At 39.3% G+C, this 19,316-nt stretch overlaps 1 protein-coding gene across 1 annotated transcript in view; it reads left to right on the top strand.

The window, feature by feature from the left end:
* LOC148897580 (uncharacterized) overlaps positions 1 to 19,316 on the top strand; it is a 66,290-nt gene that overhangs the window by 15,078 nt on the left and 31,896 nt on the right. The window contains exons 11-17 of the mRNA XM_088995934.1: positions 1 to 80; positions 1,246 to 1,319; positions 1,400 to 1,493; positions 8,783 to 8,962; positions 15,470 to 15,742; positions 16,426 to 16,531; positions 18,250 to 18,372. The exon at positions 1 to 80 is cut by the window's left edge and continues 51 nt beyond it. Of these exons, the coding sequence (XP_088852060.1) occupies positions 1 to 80; positions 1,246 to 1,319; positions 1,400 to 1,493; positions 8,783 to 8,962; positions 15,470 to 15,742; positions 16,426 to 16,531; positions 18,250 to 18,372 (930 nt within the window). The remainder of the gene's footprint in view (positions 81 to 1,245; positions 1,320 to 1,399; positions 1,494 to 8,782; positions 8,963 to 15,469; positions 15,743 to 16,425; positions 16,532 to 18,249; positions 18,373 to 19,316) is intronic.

Here is a 19,316-nt window from a genome sequence, read left to right as displayed (position 1 = left end):
AACACCTTGGCCTCCCTGCGCCAACTTTTCAGCGCCTCCTGGTTGCCACATTTGCACACGCTCACGCTAGCGCACAACAGGTAATCCAGACTGTGACGGAGAATAGTGTAAACATATTCATTGACGAGCCGCAGCGTCAGTTATGCAGTGAGAACTGAAACAAAAAAGGCTACCATTGCCAAGGTAATAATGCTCATTTTTGCTATATTGATTGAACAATATCAAGGATTTGTATCATGGCATATTAAAGTATTGTGAAATGCTTCAATATTTTATCTATCTGTCTATCCAACTAGCGATCTATATAGGTAGCTATCTATATATCTAACTACGTAGATAGCTATCTAGCTATCTAGATAGGTAGGTATCTATCTATCTATCTATCTATCTATCTATCTATCTATCTATCTATCTATCTATCTATCTATCTATCTATCTATCTATCTATCTATCTATCTATCTATCTATCTATCTATCTAGCTAGGTAGCCATCTAGCTAGCTAGGTAGCCATCTAGCTAGCTAGGTAGCCACCTATCTAGCTACGTAGCCATCTATCTAACTAACTAGCTAGCTAGTTATCTAGCTAGGTAGCTATCTATCTATTATCTAGCTATCTATCTATTTAGCTAGGTAGCTATCTATTTATATATCTAGCTAGGTAGCTATCTATCTATTATCTAGCTATCTATTTATCTATTTAGCTAGGTAGCTATCTATTTATCTATCTAGCTAGGTAGCTATCTATCTATCTATCTAGTTAGGTAGCTATCTAGCTAGCTAGTTATCTCTCTAGCTATGTAGCTAGTTATCTATCTAGCTAGCTAGGGAGCTATTTATCTATCTATCTAGCTAGCTAGCTAGGTAACTAGTTATCTATCTAGCTAGGTAGCTATCTATCTATCTAGATAGATATCTATCTAGCTATCTATGTAGCTAGCTCGCTAGCTACAGTAGGTGTCTACATGTAGTAAACATTAAAATGTCAATCACATTGAGCTGTTTTATAATATTCTGACTATTGTGACAGAGCCACATAATGTAACCAAAATGTAAATAATGGCCCCCGGTGTGATGTATTACACTTGTAAACTACAAGCTATTAATAAACATGGAATGAATAGTACTTGACCTACAGAGTCAATCCAAAGTTTATTTTTTTTGGGGGGAGGGGGGCATCTCATGAGATTGTGTACCTCAAAGAGAACGTGTGGTGCTCTTAAATTGTCCTTTTTTATGTGTTCAAGGCTCACGCACTTGCCTGACATGTCTGTTGCCGTATCGTTAGCTTACCTGGACCTGCGTTTCAACTGTCTGTCAGGTAATTGAGCTCTTAATTGCAAGCACCCAAAAAAACTAATACTTCCTGATTGATCAGCAAAAAAAAAAATCTCTCTCAAGATTTGCAGGGCGTGACCCGCAGCTTGGAAGGTTGCATTTCCTTGGATGAAGTCCACCTTGCTGGGAATCCTCTCCAACGGGAGAGCGGCTGGAGGTGAGAAGACCGCGAGAAAAAAAAAATGTAATAAAATAAATTAACATACAGTGAAAAATATCCCGCGGACCGCTCAGGGTGATTTGTCAAAGCAACACATTCCTGGAATGTCATAGAACTTCCCTTTGGGATCAATGAAGTATCGAGCGACATTCCAACTGCAAATCCAGAGTTTACCACCACCGATGTTCTGTGGAACATGCTGTGGCTTTCTTTAAAGCAACCCACCTTCAACCCCTCAATCATTCCAGTCTCTCAAATAACATGCTTCTGTCGTTCTTTCTTAATTTTGAATCTAACCATTCCCATTTCCAAATACTCACAGTATTCTGCCTACGAAGCTATTTTTCCACATTCTTCAAATTCCCATGACAGTGATACCTCAGCTTACGAACGCTTTAGCTCACAAACTTTACAAACATTAAATTCGCGAGAATATAATCTTGGCATACGAACTAGTTTTCGGCGGACGAACCGAACCGCACAACGGTGGCTGGCGGACTAGTTTTCCACACCCACTTCCTTTGAGTGCAGATGTAGTTTGTTATCGAGTGTAGTACTTTTGCTTATTATTGGACCGAAAAAGACCCCACCACAGGCTAGTGTTAAGACGAACAGGACACAAAAAATTACGGTCGAGCAGAAGAAAATCATTGTGTACGTTTATGTGACTTAGCGTCCGAGTACCAGTACGCTAAGTCGACCATTGCTGCATGGGGCTAAGGGATTTTCTGTGTTGTCTAAGCAACGGTCTCAAGCAATAGAAGAGGTTGGAAAACTTTTGTTGATTTGGATTAACGAAAAGCAGCTAGCAGGGGACCGTGTGAGTGAGGGTATTATCGCAGAGATGGATGATATGCCGTGGAATCTTTGTAAAATACGCTCAGTAGAAGTTATTTGAAGTGATTTTACAAATATGGACACAACTTGTCCGGAGGCGTCGGTAGTCCTTTAAAATCTCCCTTTGTCACACTCATTTGAACTGTTTTCATTATATTTATACATTAAATCTATCTTGTTTTTCTTTTACAACCCTCAAATTGTACATTTTACTTCACCTCTGTACCATACGAGTGCAAATGCTGCAGGATTTGCCTTCTCAAATGTTGATGTTATGTGTTAAATATGTACAAAAAGCTTCTCCGGGATTGTCTTGGTGATCAAAACCGGATTCATAAACCATTCTGTAAGCGGTTCCAAAAAAAGTTAAAGTAAACTTGGACTACCTTCCAAAAAAGCCATTAATGCTTGGCCTTGGTGTAATTACGTTACAGATTTTTATTTTTTTGTTTCTAAGAGCAAACTGGCGGAGCTAAATACAAACGGTACAACTTTGCTCTAAGGATTTCTCCCCCCCTACTGTCTCAAAGGAGCGATATTATGCAATGTTTTCCACTGATTAAAACGATTCCCTGGTGTCTCGATAAAACGTCTCTAACATTCTTCCGTCAAAATCAACATCGGATTAACGAATTACGGAACACTTACACGTTAATTAGATCCTAGTCACATTGCTTCAATCACACAAAAATATTTTGGACCGTTTTTGTTAGCATAAACGTGTTCGTGGGAGAGGTAAACAAAGATACTTTTGAATTCCAGAAAATTAATCGGTGAGCTAACAACTGCATAAAAGCCATGTTTTATTTAATTTGCCTTTTGTGGTCTGACCAGCGCTTTATCGGCACCCCCGGAAAGAAAAAACAAAACTTGAAAAAATTCGGGAATGGCGCACCACGTCACTTTTTCATTCCGAATAAATTCGGGAATGGCAGCGAATGAGTTAGAAATACAGTAAAGTCTCGTTATATCGATATCGGATATATCGATAGTCCCGGTTATATCGATACTATTTCTATGCACGCACGGAGAGAATTACATGCAAACGGGGTCGGATATATCGATAGTCCCGGTTATATCGATATTTTTTCGGACTCCCTTGAATATCGATATAACGAGACTTTACTGTATATATTTCTTCCCCAAAATGTGGGAACTTAAAGGCTAGCTTTCCACCCCTCACCATGAACTAAAAGTGACCTCCTCCGGTGCCTAAAAGCGGAATTTACACTTTGTATTTCCACCCGCCCGTCTTTCATCCAGAGCCAGCGAAAATAGTGACAAGCATTGGGAATCTCATCAGCGCAGAGCAAAACACTGATCCCGATAAATTTAGCTTCCACCTTAAGAGCTGCCCGACTTTTTATCGAGGAATATCCTTGCTGTGTGAAATATGGTGAAAGGGAGGATGTGGATATGATATTCAGTAGTGTGTGAAAGTCTTAGATGTGTTGTTTTGACACTGCTACGCTACCTGGGCAGGCAGACACTCGGGAAAGCGCAGACCTCCTGGGAAACGAAAGGGGAAAAAAAGTGTGTTTTTTTATTTGTCATACTTTCTTAGGGAGCAAGCTACTTCCTGGTTCATGGAGAATGGCAAACAGATGGGCGCAACCTTTATTTTTTGTTATATAGCCATAACATAATCACCTGCGTTGTAATATTTGTACTGTGATACCTTGGCTTACGAACTTGTTTCCCAGGCAGAGTGTGTAAGGCGAAAAGTGTGTATCCCAAAAATTAATTTCCCATAGGAAAGTATTAAAATAAGAATAATCCGTTCCCAGGTCCCCATTAAACATAATTTCCTACTTTCTCATTTTCTAAGTCTTAAGACTACACAAAATATACCTTAGTGTATGTATAATAAATGTGCTATGGTATTATAATTAAATAAATAAACTGTACTGTATAATAAAGTCATTTTATTTTCCATTGTAATAGTCGTTGATGGCTTGATGGAATGGATAGCTTTTTGCATAAAATGTCACAAGGAGCTCTGGGTTGTACATCTTGGAAGTTGTGATATTGCAACAGCAACAGATGCAAGCAGACACACTAGAAACATCATTAATAGCTGCTTCCCTTGCTTGTCTTTTCATTTCAAATTGAACTGATGGCTAGTGCGGGTTATTTATCGAGCCTGATTGATGGTAATTTTAACCTTGCAGTCTACACTCTGCCTTTGAACTATCAAAGTTGAAACAAGTCCAAATGTCACTGTTTTCTATTCATTTTGTCACACTCTCTGTTGTCTGCCTGTCTCTTTAATGTTTAAACCACCTCCCCTCACTGCTGCGTTCTTGACCAATCACGTGGCTTTAACCGAAGACTGGGGGCGGGGAATAGAGGACAAAAAAAAGTCGGCAGCCATTTTATTTTAGGAGAACAGGCTCGTTCGCGTACGACACATCACTCTTTGTGGCAGCTGAAAAATAGTTCGTATGCCAAGGTAAAATTTTCATAAATTTCGTAAACCGAAACATTTGTAAGCCAGGGGGTTCGTAAACCGAGGTATCACTGTATTATTAAAGGTAAATGGTGGCAATACAGTATCTTGCAAAAGTATTTGGCCCCCTGGAATCTTGCAACCTTTCACCACATTTCAGGCTTCAAACATAAAGAAATTAAATTTAAGTGGAACAACATTTATTGGATAATTTTTTCAGCAAATAAAAAACTTAAAAGTGGGGCATGCAGTATTATTCAGCCCCTTTAGTTTCAGTGCAGCAAAGTCTCTCCAGAAGTTCAGTGAGGATCTCTGAATGATCCAATGTTGTCCTAACTGACTGATGATGATAAATAGAAACAATGTGTGTGCAATCCGTATAAATGCACCTGCTCTGTGATAGTCTCAGCAAAATGTGGCGCGACAAAGTATTAAAGGACAACCGACACCATTTTTTGCTTCCTAACTGACATCAGAAAAACTTTTATAGCATGTAAAATATATGCGGTGGAATCTTTGTAAAATACGCTCAGTATTAGTCATTAGAAGTGATTTTACAAATTATGGACACAACTTGTCCGGAGACGTCGGTTGTCATTCAACGCAAGGGGGCCGAATAATATTGCAAGCCCCACTTTTCAGTTTATTTGTTAAAAAAGTTTAAATTAATCCAATAAATGTTGTTCCACTTTACGATTGTGTCCCACTTGTTGTTGATTCTTGACAAATAAAATAAAATACATTTCATATTTTTATGTTCGAAGCCTGAAATGTGGCAAAAGTTGCAAGATTCAAGGGGGCCAACTACTGTTGCACGGCACTGTATATAACAAATAACAAATACTATTATATTTGTTCAATGTGTGCATCACCGATGAAAAGGTTTCTTCAGCCAATATCTGTACTTCTTTGAAGGTGTTGGACGGTTCGCTCCTCATCCGAGAAGCTTCGTCAGCAAACTAAAATTTGCTGGTAGCTCTAGCCCTATATATATCTAAGAATTCTGTTGTAGATCGTTACCACGTATGCTTAGTCATGCTGATGAGATGATACCAGGGCGAATGGGGCAATCAGGGCCAGTCATAGACCATAATCAGTCAGGATAATAGAAGTAATCAGATTAGGTTTAGGGAGTAGTCCACTGCTCCCCCCCCCAATATTGCATGGTAATCATTTTTTTGTATTTCAAATCATTCAAAAAAAATTTTTTACTTTGCCAAATCCTCACCACACATTTCTCTTGACGAAAGGAAATCTATTTTCATATTTTTTTAATGACAAGAAATAATGAGGATGTGATATTTTTTTTTTTTGTTGCAGGGAGTGGAGCACACTCCACCTCGGTGAGCTCAAATGAGGTCGGACAGGGTTTTATTTATTTAGATTTGGTACTACGTTTGAAGAGTGCCAGACATCATGCCCGCGGGCGTGCAACAGAATACCGATCTGTGTCAGTGAGACAAAAACACAAGTCAGACTGTGAGCAGACGACAGCAAGCTGTCAATCAACGGTACAGAGGAAGTTCTGAAAAAATAACAAAATAAGAGTGTTGTGTTGAAAGGACAACCGACGCCTCCCGACAAGTTGTGTCCATAATTTGTAAAATCACTTCAAATGACTTCTACTGAGCGTATTTTACAAAGATTGCACCGCATATAGCTATATTTTGCGTTTTAAGACTCGCGCTGAAGTCTTGTTTTCGAGTTGATGACGATGCCTGACGTGACGTCACGGAGGGAACGCCCCCGAACGAGAAAGCGACACACAAAGCATTTTGTGTACTTTGTTTGGTCTGAAAACTTTGTGTTGATCCGTGTTGATGGCGAAATTAGAAGGGGAGAAAAACATAAATAACGCGATGGTGAATCGTTGTGTGTTTCACCAAGACTACTATTTGATACGAGTTGACACAAATTCCCAGCAGACAAATCAGCCATTTCCAACGGAGCTTGGGTGCCATCTTGTGCATTTTCTGGTGCGCTACATTGGAGTCCGGACGCCTCAAAATGAGACGGAAAATTTTGAACATCTATTTTGTTCGTCACCTTCCAAAACAAAAACCATCCTTGTAGCCCAAGGGTGTTTTTTTTTTTGAAAAACGTTTTGTTATTATTGACGGTCCCCAGCGTCCCGCAGAGTTGCCAGCCCCACATATTCCCACATTTGGTTGTCCTCAGAAACGTCTGTTTCTCTGACAGATAGTTGAGATTCCTCTGCTCGGACATCCTTAGCCTCGGGCTGCCATTTCAACACCCCTCACTCACAGAGCCTGCCACTCAGCAGGTCCCTTAACCTCCCCACATGGCCCTGCTACGTAACTAACAACACTTGTAATGACTATCTATCTATCTATCTATCTATCTATCTATCTATCTATCTATCTATCTATCTATCTATCTATCTATCTATCTATCTATCTATCTATCTATCTATCTATCTATCTATCTATCTATCTATCTATCTATCTATCTATTCTATCTATCTATCTATCTATCTATCTATCTATCTATCTATCTATCTATCTATCTATCTATCTATCTATCTATCTATCTATCTATCTATCTATCTATCTATCTATCTATCTATCTATCTATCTATCTATCTATCTATGTAGTTGACTATCTATCTATCTATCTATCTATCTATCTATCTATCTATCTATCTATCTATCTATCTATCTATCTATCTATCTATCTATCTATCTATCTATCTATCTACTAGTTGACTATTTATCGATATCTATCTATCTATATCTATCTATCTATCTATCTATCTATCTATCTATCTATCTATCTATCTATCTATCTATCTATCCATCTATCCATCTATCTATCTATCTATCTATCTATCTATCTATCTATCTATCTAGTTGACTATTTATCTATCTATCTATCTATCTATCTATCTATCTATCTATCTATCTATCTATCTATCTATCTATCTATCTATCTATCTATCTATCTATCTATCTATCTATCTATCTATCTATCTATCTATCTATCTATCTATGTAGTTGACTATTTATCGATCTATCTATCTATCTATCTATCTATCTATCTATCTATCTATCTATCTATCTATCTATCTATCTATCTATCTATCTATCTATCTATCTATCTATCTATCTATCTATCTAGTTGACTATCTATCTATCTATCTATCTATCTATCTATCTATCTATCTATCTATCTATCTATCTATCTATCTATCTATCTATCTATCTATCTATCTATCTATCTAGTTGACTATCTATGACTATCTATCTATCTATCTATCTATCTATCTATCTATCTATCTATCTATCTATCTATCTATCTATCTATCTATCTATCTATCTATCTATCTATCTATCTATCTAGCTATCTAGTTGACTATCTATCTATCTATCTATCTATCTATCTATCTATCTATCTATCTATCTATCTATCTATCTATCTATCTATCTATCTATCTATCTATCTATCTATCTATCTATCTTTATTTATTTATGTTACTTTGTTATATTTATGTATTTATGTATGTTTTTATTTAGTTATTTACTTACAAAAAGCAAAATAATTTTTGTGTGTGTTAGAAACAGACATCGAGTAGGAGAAACAACCAGTGTTGAGTTATTGGTGTACCTGGTGTTTGTAAATGTTTTCGGGGGGAGGAGTAGGTTCCTTTTTAACCTTAAAATTAACTTCAAAATTAGCAGCAAAATGTCACGCATCGGGTCTATTCAAGCTGCTTTAAAATGGTGGTTATTAGAGTTGATGTCCGAATTTTGTGTTCAAATCAAAATGGCCGACTTCCTGTTTAGTTTTCGATGTACCTGCCTGGGACTTTTCTTTGCGTTCTGACACTTGATTTTCCACAGAACACTACTAAGTGTTTCTTTGGGGGTGGGGGGGTCGTGTTCAGATCCCGTAAAATACCATACAGATATTTACATCAGGAAATACCCTTATAGCTGGAACATCACGTCTGTCCAACAGCCGAGTTTTCTCTCGTTCTCAGACGCACTCTGCAAGCAGAAATTTTCAGTCTGAATATAATCGATGGCACGGATGAAGACATCTTCCGGACGCGCTCTGCTGTGTCCAGGCGGTTCGATTCTGACTCGGGTGTTCTCAGCTTGATCCGCACGCAACTTCATCAGATAAACGATTTACAGCGGCAGCAGGCAGAGCAACTCAGGTCAGTTAATTTTGATATCAACGCAGATGCCATGCTTTCCCGTAAAGCATGTGGGATATTCCAAACAATGGTAAAATGATCTATCCTGAATGAACTGAGATTCTACCCCTGACTTCTTGGCCGTTTGCCGCCCATTGCTACCATTGAGTACAAAAATTTGGAGGATTTCTTGCCAAAATTAAACCTTCATTTTGTAACTCATTATACCAGGTCCCGTTTTCCGCCTTCACGGGCCGAATAAAATGATGCGACGGGCCAGATTTGGCCCGCGGGCCTTGACATTGACGTCTGTCGTCTAACGGGTGCATAACGTAACCCAGTCTCCACCGTAGCACTTTATAATGTGGTGTTCCTTATACAGGTAATATCCAAGTTACGACCGGGTCAAACGGTCGTAAGTCAAAATCCATTATAAATGGCCGACGTGACGTTTACACGACAGGATAGTATACGATGCAAATCTGTTGTTTTTAAGCAACTTTTTCTATTGAATACTATAATATACCAAACTGTTTACAGTTCATTGATAAATTTTATAACTTTTAGTGTCATTTTAATCATTTTATATTTCATATGATCATTTTTTATTACTGTATAACTGTACCTGTAATGTATACAAAACTGTTTACTGTACAGTTCATTTATAAATGTTATACTTACCTTTTAGTGTCATTTATATCATTTTATATTTCGTATTATCCATTTTTATTACTGTATAACTGTACCTGTAATGTATACAAAACTGTATAGTTAATTTATGAATTTTATACTTACCTTATAGTGTCATTTTTATCATTTTATATTTCATATTATTGATTTATATTTTATATTTAGATTTTATATAGTGCGTTAAAGAAAACACTTATACGTAAAGAACACTGCTGTTGAAAAATCGCTCTCCCTGCTAACAGCCAGAAAATGTCGCCCGACACACACTCTCGGACTCAGGCGGACGCCGAAGGAAAAAAAAAGCAGTGTACAGTACTACAGGAGATGTTGCAGAGACTGTATCTGCACTGTATAATAAAAAATGTCATGTCACACACTAGCACAGCAATCTACTGCGTGACTACACTCAATACCATAGTTATTATGGTAACCATAGTTACACTCAATACCATAGTTATTATGGTAACCATAGTTATTATGGTATTGAGTGTAGTCACGCAGTAGATTGCTGTGCTAGTGTGTGACATGCTGGCTGGCCAAAATTGTAGTAAGTGTTGCGGTGCCAGGCATAGAAATAAATAAATAAATAAATAAGGGTCTGGTGGTCGTAAGTACGGTTGGTCGTAAATCGCGCCGGTCGTAACTCCGATGTTACCTGTATATGGAAAACTTTTTTCAAATGTCATTCATTCATTCATTCATTCATTCATTCATATAATCCGGTGCACCACGGTAATCGAGCAGCGCAGCGAGCGACAAACAAAACCGGGTGATCCAAAAGACACCTTATCTTTTTATTCTCGTCTTGAGTGATCCTCGAGCCGACCAGGAATGCGGCGCTACCTTCTTGTTATGTCTGATGCACAGGGTGTAGCTAGCCTTAAGACAACGTTCATCTATTTTCACAAGACCTTCCACGTCGCCGGCCCCCTCAGTGCATCTCGGACCACCAAGGCTTAAAAAAAAAAATAAAACGCCGCTCAACTTTCCACTGGTCTCAGTGACCCATTTCAATTACCAACCACAAAAGATGAAAAGTGGCACGGACGACTCCCAAAGGTCACACCGAGGACTGCCATGGCTTGAGGGAACGCCGGTAGCGCGCCTCAACCCCCTCACAGCCTGCCCTCTAGCCCCCCCCGGCCATCGGACAATGTGCCAGTTTGTGGTCTTTGCGGGGAACAGCGCCGCCATTTAACCCCGTGGCCCGACCCGGTGTCACCGCAAGGCTTAGACGCACATTTGACCACACGCCCGTGTCGGAAAGGTGGAGGAACCATGGGGTCCGGCGGGAGTACAGTTTCACAACTTTTCCCTACAGGAAGCAGGATGAAAGAGCGCTTCGTAGACAATATCGCTTTTACTTTTAAACTTAAGACCGCTGCAAAGTGGTCCAATATGTTTGGACGGATACTTGAAAAATACAGTGAAGACGTGTTACGACGAGAAGGCGGAAGGTTCACAAAGAGGCTGTTGTGGTGAGAAATAGAGTCCCTGGAATTTAGCCCAAATGACTGCTTAAAGACAAAATAGCAGACTTCCTGTTGAATTCTTTTTAGTCTGTCCTGTTATAGGACGGACATGTCCATCAAATTTTGTCTGTGTACTGGTATCAGCAGCGTTTTTTTTTTTTTTTTTACTTTAGGGCACAGGTGTCAAAGTCAAGGCCCGCGGGCCAAATCCGGCCCGCCACATCATTTTTTACGGCCCGCGAAAGCAAATCAAACTTGTTAAATTCCATGATGATTGCTAAAATCTGAGCCAAAATGTCATATTTTTGGATGTCAACCACAATAAAAGTCATTATTCTTGACTTCAGATTTGAAAACGAGTTATTCATTAATTTGCTGTGTGCTCTATATGTAATATTTGAAGTGATTTAAACATTCTAATGGGTTCCCCAAATTAACGGCCCTCGAGAGGAAACCATAACTACAATGTGGCCCGCGGCAAAAAATGACTTTGACACCCTTGCTTTAGGGGGAAAAAATCCTCAATAGGCCTTCTGAAATGGCATGCTCCACCCATATGGAATGCTATACACCAAAATAAAAGCAATTATTTGGGAAAATTCCATATTTGGAATTCGTCAAATCTTAGAATTTGCCCCAAAATTGTCAGAATGGAAAACTTCCTCTCAAAATTGGGTTTAGGTCTAGGACTGTGATAGTTTTTCCACATGATTCTTTTCAAGCAGTGTGTAACCTGAAAACATGATAATCTGTCCACTGCGGTAACCAACGTCCTTGAAAGGGTTCGGGTTGAAATATTCAGCGATATGTCATCAGAATCGGTATCGGAAATCCTTTAATAGTCCAACAATGGGGACATTTGCATGTTATGTAAATTAGGGAAATTTGCATTCAGGGCTCTTTTTATTTTTATAATTATTTTTATTTTTTGCTTTTTGACTCATTCACTGCCAGAGGTGCAAAAAAATTGTCCACTCCAGTTTCAGGGTTTTTGACATTGTCACTCGAATTCCAGGACCCGCAGAATATTGAGTTTTAGGACTACATCAACATTCAGTGCAGCGAAAGAAACCTTAGATTTTGTTCTTTCATGAGAAAAAAAAGAGTTTATCCCTAAATTCTATGGGTCTGGAGTTATATGAGCTTGAAATGAGGGCGGCTGTCCAAAATACAATGCAATACATAAATCAGAATCAGAAAACCTTTATTTGGCCCACAATGGGGAAATTTGCAGTCCATGGCAGCAATTTGAAAAGGGGATGGGGGGGTGAAAGGATAGAAAAACAAGATATTCTAAGCATAGTGAAATAAAAATCTCAGCAGACTGAGATGTATACTGTAAATGTGCAAAACCGTTTCATAAAAAGCTGTACATAGTGCAAGTATCACGAAAGGTATATTGATGTATGTAGCTGTATTGCATCAACCCATATTTACAGTACAAGAGTCCAGTTTTTTTCCCCCCACGTGATTATTGAGAATTGAGAAGCCTGACAGCAGTCGGTAGGAACGAGCGGCGGTACCTCTCCTTCTTGCAGCGCGGGTGTAACAGTCTCTGGCTGAAGGCGCTACCCAGTGCTGTCAAGGTGGGCGGGAGGGGCTGTCCATCATAGCTTTTCGTTTAGCAAGCGTTCTTCTGTTGCCCACCTCCTCCAAAGAGTCCAGCGAGCAGCCCAGGACAGAACTAGCCCTCTTGACCAGGCGCTCCAGTCGTTTCCTGTCCCGGGTGGTGATGCTGCCTGACCAGCAGAAAATTCCATAGTGGATGGCTGAAGCGACCACAGAGTCATAGAAAGTCTATAGGAGTGATTATTGGTTTATATAGCGCTTTAACAACAGTTGAAGCTGGAACAAAGCGCTAACATGGAAAAGAGGGAAATGCTTCCCTCTTGTGGAACAGAAAAACATTTCTAGAGACAATGGCCAGCGCTTTATCGGTACCCAAGCATGAAAAACCAAAACCCAAACAAATTCAGGAATGGCGCTCGACATCATAGTTTCAATTCCCGAATAAATTCGTCAATGGCGGTGAATTAGTTAATTACATGTCCTTGAAATGTCGATCTAACGTTACTATGCTCCATTTCGAGCCTTTTGAATTTTTCATTGATTTGGATTACATACTTGCATACGCGTTTTGCAAATACAGTAAAGTCTCGTTATATCGATATTCAAGGGAGTCCGAAAAAATATCGATATAACGGGACTATCGATATATCCGACCCTGTCTGCATGTAATTTTCTCCGTGCGTGCATAGAAATAGTATCGATATAACCGGGACTATCGATATATCCGATATCGATATAACGAGACTTTACTGTACATGTATTTTCCGGACTATAAGGACTTTCAATGAATGACATTTTAAAAAACTTTTTCCATATATAAGGCGCACTGGATTCTAAGGCGCATGGTCATCTTTTGAAAAACCTTTAGCTGCGCCTTATAGTGCGGAAAATGCAGTGCAAGCACTGAAATTACAGTAAAGTCTCGTTATATCGATATTCAAGGGAGTCCGAAAAAATATCGATATAACCGGGACTATCGATATATCCGACCCTGTCTGCATGTAATTTTCTCCGTGCGTGCATAGAAATAGTATCGATATAACCGGGACTATCGATATATCCGATATCGATATAACGAGACTTTACTGTACTTGTTAAGTACCTGTTATGATAAACATGTCCACCAATTTCATGTCAATCACAGAAACGGCTGTTGGGGTCTTTTTCGAACATTCTAGGGGGCACTATTCAGGTTCTACTATACAGTACACATACGGATTTTTCAATGATAGCCTATTGAGACTCTGTCAGGTTTTTGTATGTAAACCTTGAGCGCGACAGTGTTTTAGATTCTCGGAGTGACCCCAGAGTGAACCAGCAGGTAAAAGAAGTAGGGTTACTGGGGTCGCTACCCTTCGGACCTCCAGACTCCCTCTCCCTCTTTATCCCACTGTGAGGGGAAGAGGCAGGTCTTTGTAGAGAGGGACGTGGTCTACAGGTTTCTGGCTTTGCTACCCTTGAAACCCCTTCCACCCAGGCCCGAGGACAGAAAGCGGGAATCAGAGACACGCTGCTAATAGATTCATTAAGTTTTCATTGGGGTTCCTTTGTAGCCACTAAATCCCTTCAATGAAAGAGTTACTATATGCGAAGGGTGTCAAACTTGTTTTTTGCCACGGGCCACATGGTAGTTACGGTTTCCACTCGGAGGATGTGATGAATTTGGGGAAGCCATTAGAATGTTTAATCCCCTCTACATATTACATATAGAGCGCACAAGAAATTAATGAATAACTAGTTTTCAAATCTGAAGTCAAGAATAATGACTGTTATTGCGGTTTATATTCGACAATTTGAAATGTTGGTTCAGATTTAGCAAGCATCACGAAATGTTATAAGTTTGATTTACTTTCTCGGGCCGAAGAAAAATCATGTGATGGGCCAGATTTGGCCCCCGGGCCTTGACTTTGAAGTGTCAAAGTCAATATATGCTGTATGCTGTATGCCAGGGGTGTCAGTCATTTTTTGCCGCGGGCCACATTGTAGTTATGGTTTCCTCTCGAGGGCCGTTATGAATTTGGGGAACCCATTAGAATGTTTAAATCCCTTCAAATATTACATATAGAGCATACAGCAAATTAATGAATAACTCGTTTTCAAATCTGAAGTCAAGAATAATGACTTTTATTGTGGTTGACATCCAAAAATATGAAATTTTGGCTCAGATTTTAGCAATCATCATGGAATTTAACAAGTATGATTTGCTTTCGCGGGCCGAAAAAAAATGATGTGGCGGGCCGGATTTGGCCCGCGGGCCTTGACTTTGACACCTGTGCTGTATGCTATATGCTGTTAGGGGACTCGCATCCCTTTTCTTGCAGGTCAACCATAAAGGCTTATGTGACGACTACGAGTAAAAAAGTCTTAGGTTTACGACGGGGTTTCCGTTCTAACGGAAATTACCGTATTTTCCGCTGTATAAGGCGCACCGGAGTACAAGGCGCATCCCCAATGAAAGGTGTATTTTCAATTTCTTTCCTTATTATAAGGCTATCAGGCGCACCTTCGCAAAAGTTTTCCAAGTATAATATATACATATATATATACACATTTTCCAAATATAAGGTACACCACATTTTCAGGCGCGACAGTAGAGGCTGGGGTTACGCACTACATCTACGGGGCGAAGGCGCACCGTCATCTTTGGTAGAAAATGAAGGCTTTTAGGTGTGCCTTATACACCGTAAAATATGATATGTAATTTGTACATCAGTGGGAATATGACGTAGATGAGGTGTTGCAAACATAGTGCCAATGGGCTTTTCTTCATGCCATGTAAAATGCTCTTTGTCGACAGCAAGGCTTCGCGACCACTCGATGCCATCCAACGTTCCTGTGCACACCTGACGGAAGCTTTGCAACTGGCCAAGGAGCAGCGACGCTCCCTAGAACGTGCCCACCTTCACTCTGCCAGTTGGAAAACCTTGGAGGAACGTCTTGACGTGGTTTCACCCGTCAACTGCGACGCAGGCAGAGTGTCGCCATTTTGTGGTGTTCACGGATCTCCAATGGAGGCAACAAGGAGCAGTGTGCAAATAGTGTCACATCATCAAGACTGGGAGCTTCAGAGGTAATTCACTAGCGTTTCTTTGTTCGAGCAAACACAAAAAAGTATTGTTTTGATTGTAATTTGTGAGGGAAATTGTGCTAATGCAAAAAAAAAAAAGGATAAAATATTTCTCCTGCCGACAAATGCAAATACAAAAATTACGATTTAGTATATCCATCCATCCATTTTCCGTACCGTTTCTTCCTCATTAGGGTCGCGGAGGGTGCTGGAGCCTATCTCAGCTGTCTTTGGGGCGGGGGATGATAGAGTGCTTATGAATTTGAAACCGAACAGGGGACACCCTGAATTGGTTGCCAGCCAATCGCAGATTTAATATAATGAGAGTAAAAAAATAAAAATACGCAAACGGGGTCCTCCCTTGTTTTTTTAATGTCATTTTCACTCAAATTTCAGGACCCACAGAATATTCAGTTTTAGAACTACAGAAATATTCAAGACAACGCAAGAAATCTTAGACTCTCTTTTTTCATCAGACAAAAATAGTTAATTCCTCAATTATATCGTTCTGGAGTTACATGAGCTTGAAATGGGAGCGGCTGGACAAAAGGCAAATGCTGCCCCCCTCATGGAAGGGAAAAACATTGCAAGAGGTCTGACCATCGCTTTATTTATCTATTTCTGCCATTATTTTTTTTTTTGGTTTTTGAGGATTTTGTTTTCCCATTATCTCTGTTTGGTATCAGCAACTTTGTTGCATCAGAAGTCGGAGGAGGAGACGCCTTACATGAAGGGGATCCCAACGTGCCGAATAGCATGATTGCCCAACACCATGCGGCAACTGTCATCCAGGTAAAATCATCAGCCACACAAAAAAGACACATGAAAATATTTTTTTGTTCAAGTATTTAAGATAACTATGTCACTTTGTGGCATCCGTGTAAAATATTAGTATGCAAATTGACAAACGAACGTTCGTTTTTCAATTTGCATATTCGGCACCGGCAGCCAATCAGAAGCCTGCTTCTGACTACACCCTGACTGAAAAGTGTACTTGAGAGTTTTGAAAGCCGCCAAGAAAGTGGAGTCCACGTCCACGGCTCGTAGCGTTTTGTTTGTGGCTTTCGCGTTATTGTATAAAACAAATTTGATTAGTTTGATTAGAAAAAAAAATAATCACTTTTTTTTTTTCTTGAAGAAGTTGTCGGCCATCTGGGCCGAGACGTTTTGAAAGTTGTACGCCCGACGTAAAAATTGTACGCCCCGGGCCACCGAGCAGACGCTATTTCAAACACTGCTTTTACGTACGCTATTTAAAGGACAACCGACGTCTCCGGACAAGCTGTGTCCATAATTTGTAAAATGGCTTCAGATGACTTCTACTGAGCGCATTTTAATAAGATTCCACCGCATATAGCTATATTTTACGTTTTAAGACTCGCTCTGAATATTCAGGAAGTCTTGTTTTTGAGTTGGTGACGAGTCCGTACGTGACGTCACTAAAGGAACGCTCCTAACCGAAAAAAAGACACATTGTAGCAGTCCTTCCATCACGTCAATGTATTTTGCTGTACATGTTTGGTCTGAAAATCGTGTTGCACCCAAAAGCCGCCAGAAGAGGGCGTCCAAGCTCCATATAAGGAATTTATCAGCCTGTGGAAACGGAGGTGGCCACAGGAGGTTGCCATTTTGTGCCTCTTTTCTGGTGATCGATTTCCCCCCCAATGTTGCCTCAAAATGGCATGGAATAAATTCTTTAATCGATTGCAAACATGTATGCTTTCCTCTTCAGAACTATTTGAATCATATTCATAACTGGATGTGTAACAAGAAAGCATATTCTCCGAATCTGAAGCCATTGTTTGGATTCTCCAGCAATGCAAGACGTCTTAGCGTGATGTTACAAACTGGGGGCGGGACTTTCTGAAAATGCCCAATTCGCAGCTCAATTTTTTTGCAGATTTTGGACACTTTAAGTCATTTTTATTGGTGTTTTGCATTTGAATAAAAATATCATACTGCATGTTTTGGGTATTTTAGATGCTATAAAACGTTTTTCTGATGTCAGTTAAGAAACAAAAACGTGATGTCGCTTGTCCTTTAAAACGTAAGATGACTCACCATTTTGTGAGGGCATATGGTATTATTTGTAAGATTGCCAACCGCTTTGGGTTGACAGGTAAGTCTTATGAGATTTACGCTGTATTATTTTTTTTTATAAGGGGAAATATAGTTTTCAGAGAAAAAGTTGCAATCGCGCAAGAATAGTTGTGCGCCCATGTGTTAGGAAGGTGTGTCGTGATTTATCAAATTCCAAAGAAGTGTGGTAGTAGGAGGTTCTTCCTCCAATTCCCACGGGGAGCCATAGGATTTAGAGGCACACTGAAGCTCCATTTGTCTTGCAGCAATCTGAAGTCATGCAGAGTTCAGGGGGGGGGGGGGTGAAAGAAAAAAAAAATAGAGCCAAACATGTTTTGTCTTTGGAATGGAATAGCGCGTTGTATTTTAGCACTGCGAGTCATGAGGCGTTCCCCCCCCCCCCCAAAAAAAAATGTGTTTTCCGCATCCAGGCGCAATGGCGAGGCTTCACCTTGAGGAGGAGGTTGGCTGCTGCTCTTGCTGCTGTAACATCCCTGCCGGGTGACGATGATGATTTTGAACTGATTGATGTGGAGGAATTTATCCTGGATGAGGTGTGTAGGTACACCTTTGCTAAGACACACCTTCGCCAAAAAAAAACTGTCCAATTACTGAAAAAAAACCAAAAAACAAATCTAAAGATATGCCGCTGTCTGTTTACTCATTTTAATCTCAATTATTCTTGGACACTATTTTGGACAGTGTAGGCCACAGGTGTCAAAGTCAAAGCCCGTGGGACAAATCTGGCCCACCACATGATTTTTTTCGGACCACGAAAGCATATCAAACTTGTGCATTTCCATGCTTATTGAAGTCGGAACTAAAATTTTAAATTGTCCCATGTGAACCACAATAATATATTATTTTTTACTTCAAATTTAAAAACTAGTTATTCATTAATTTGTTGTGTGCTCTATATGTAATATATAAAAGGGATTATTTTTTTAGCATCCATCTATAGTTTAATTATTTAGCAATGCATTTGTTGATGTATCCATTTATCTATCTATGTACAGTAAAGTCTCGTAATATCGATATCGATATATCGATAGTCCCGGTTATATCGATGCTATTTCTATGCACGCACAGAGAAAATTACATGCAAACAGGGTCGGATATATCGATAGTCCCGGTTATATCGATATTTTTCGGACTCCCTTGAATATCGATATAACGAGACTTTACTGTATTTATTTATTTTGCCATTTCTGTGTGTATATATGTTTTATTATTATTATTATTATTAGTTTTTATTTTGTCTATGTAAAAAAAACAACACTCAAACAACTTTATGTGAGGATCCTCCCGCCGGATGTTAATTATTTATTTATTCATTCATTCATTTTTTATTTATTTTTCTACCCATCCATCTAAAGTTTAGTTATTTATTTAACAATTTATTTTTTTATTTTTTTATGGGTTTATTTGTTTTGCCATATATTTATTTATTTATCAGTTTATTTGTTTTTCCATTTATTTATTTATTTTGTCTATATAA

The sequence above is a fragment of the Hippocampus bargibanti genome, linkage group LG05, assembly GCF_051943395.1.
Source record: "Hippocampus bargibanti isolate YZ-2025 linkage group LG05, ASM5194339v1, whole genome shotgun sequence".
Classification (NCBI taxonomy): domain Eukaryota; kingdom Metazoa; phylum Chordata; class Actinopteri; order Syngnathiformes; family Syngnathidae; genus Hippocampus; species Hippocampus bargibanti.
Note: the sequence above shows the minus strand (reverse complement) of the source record. Positions and strands in the feature narration are given on the sequence as shown.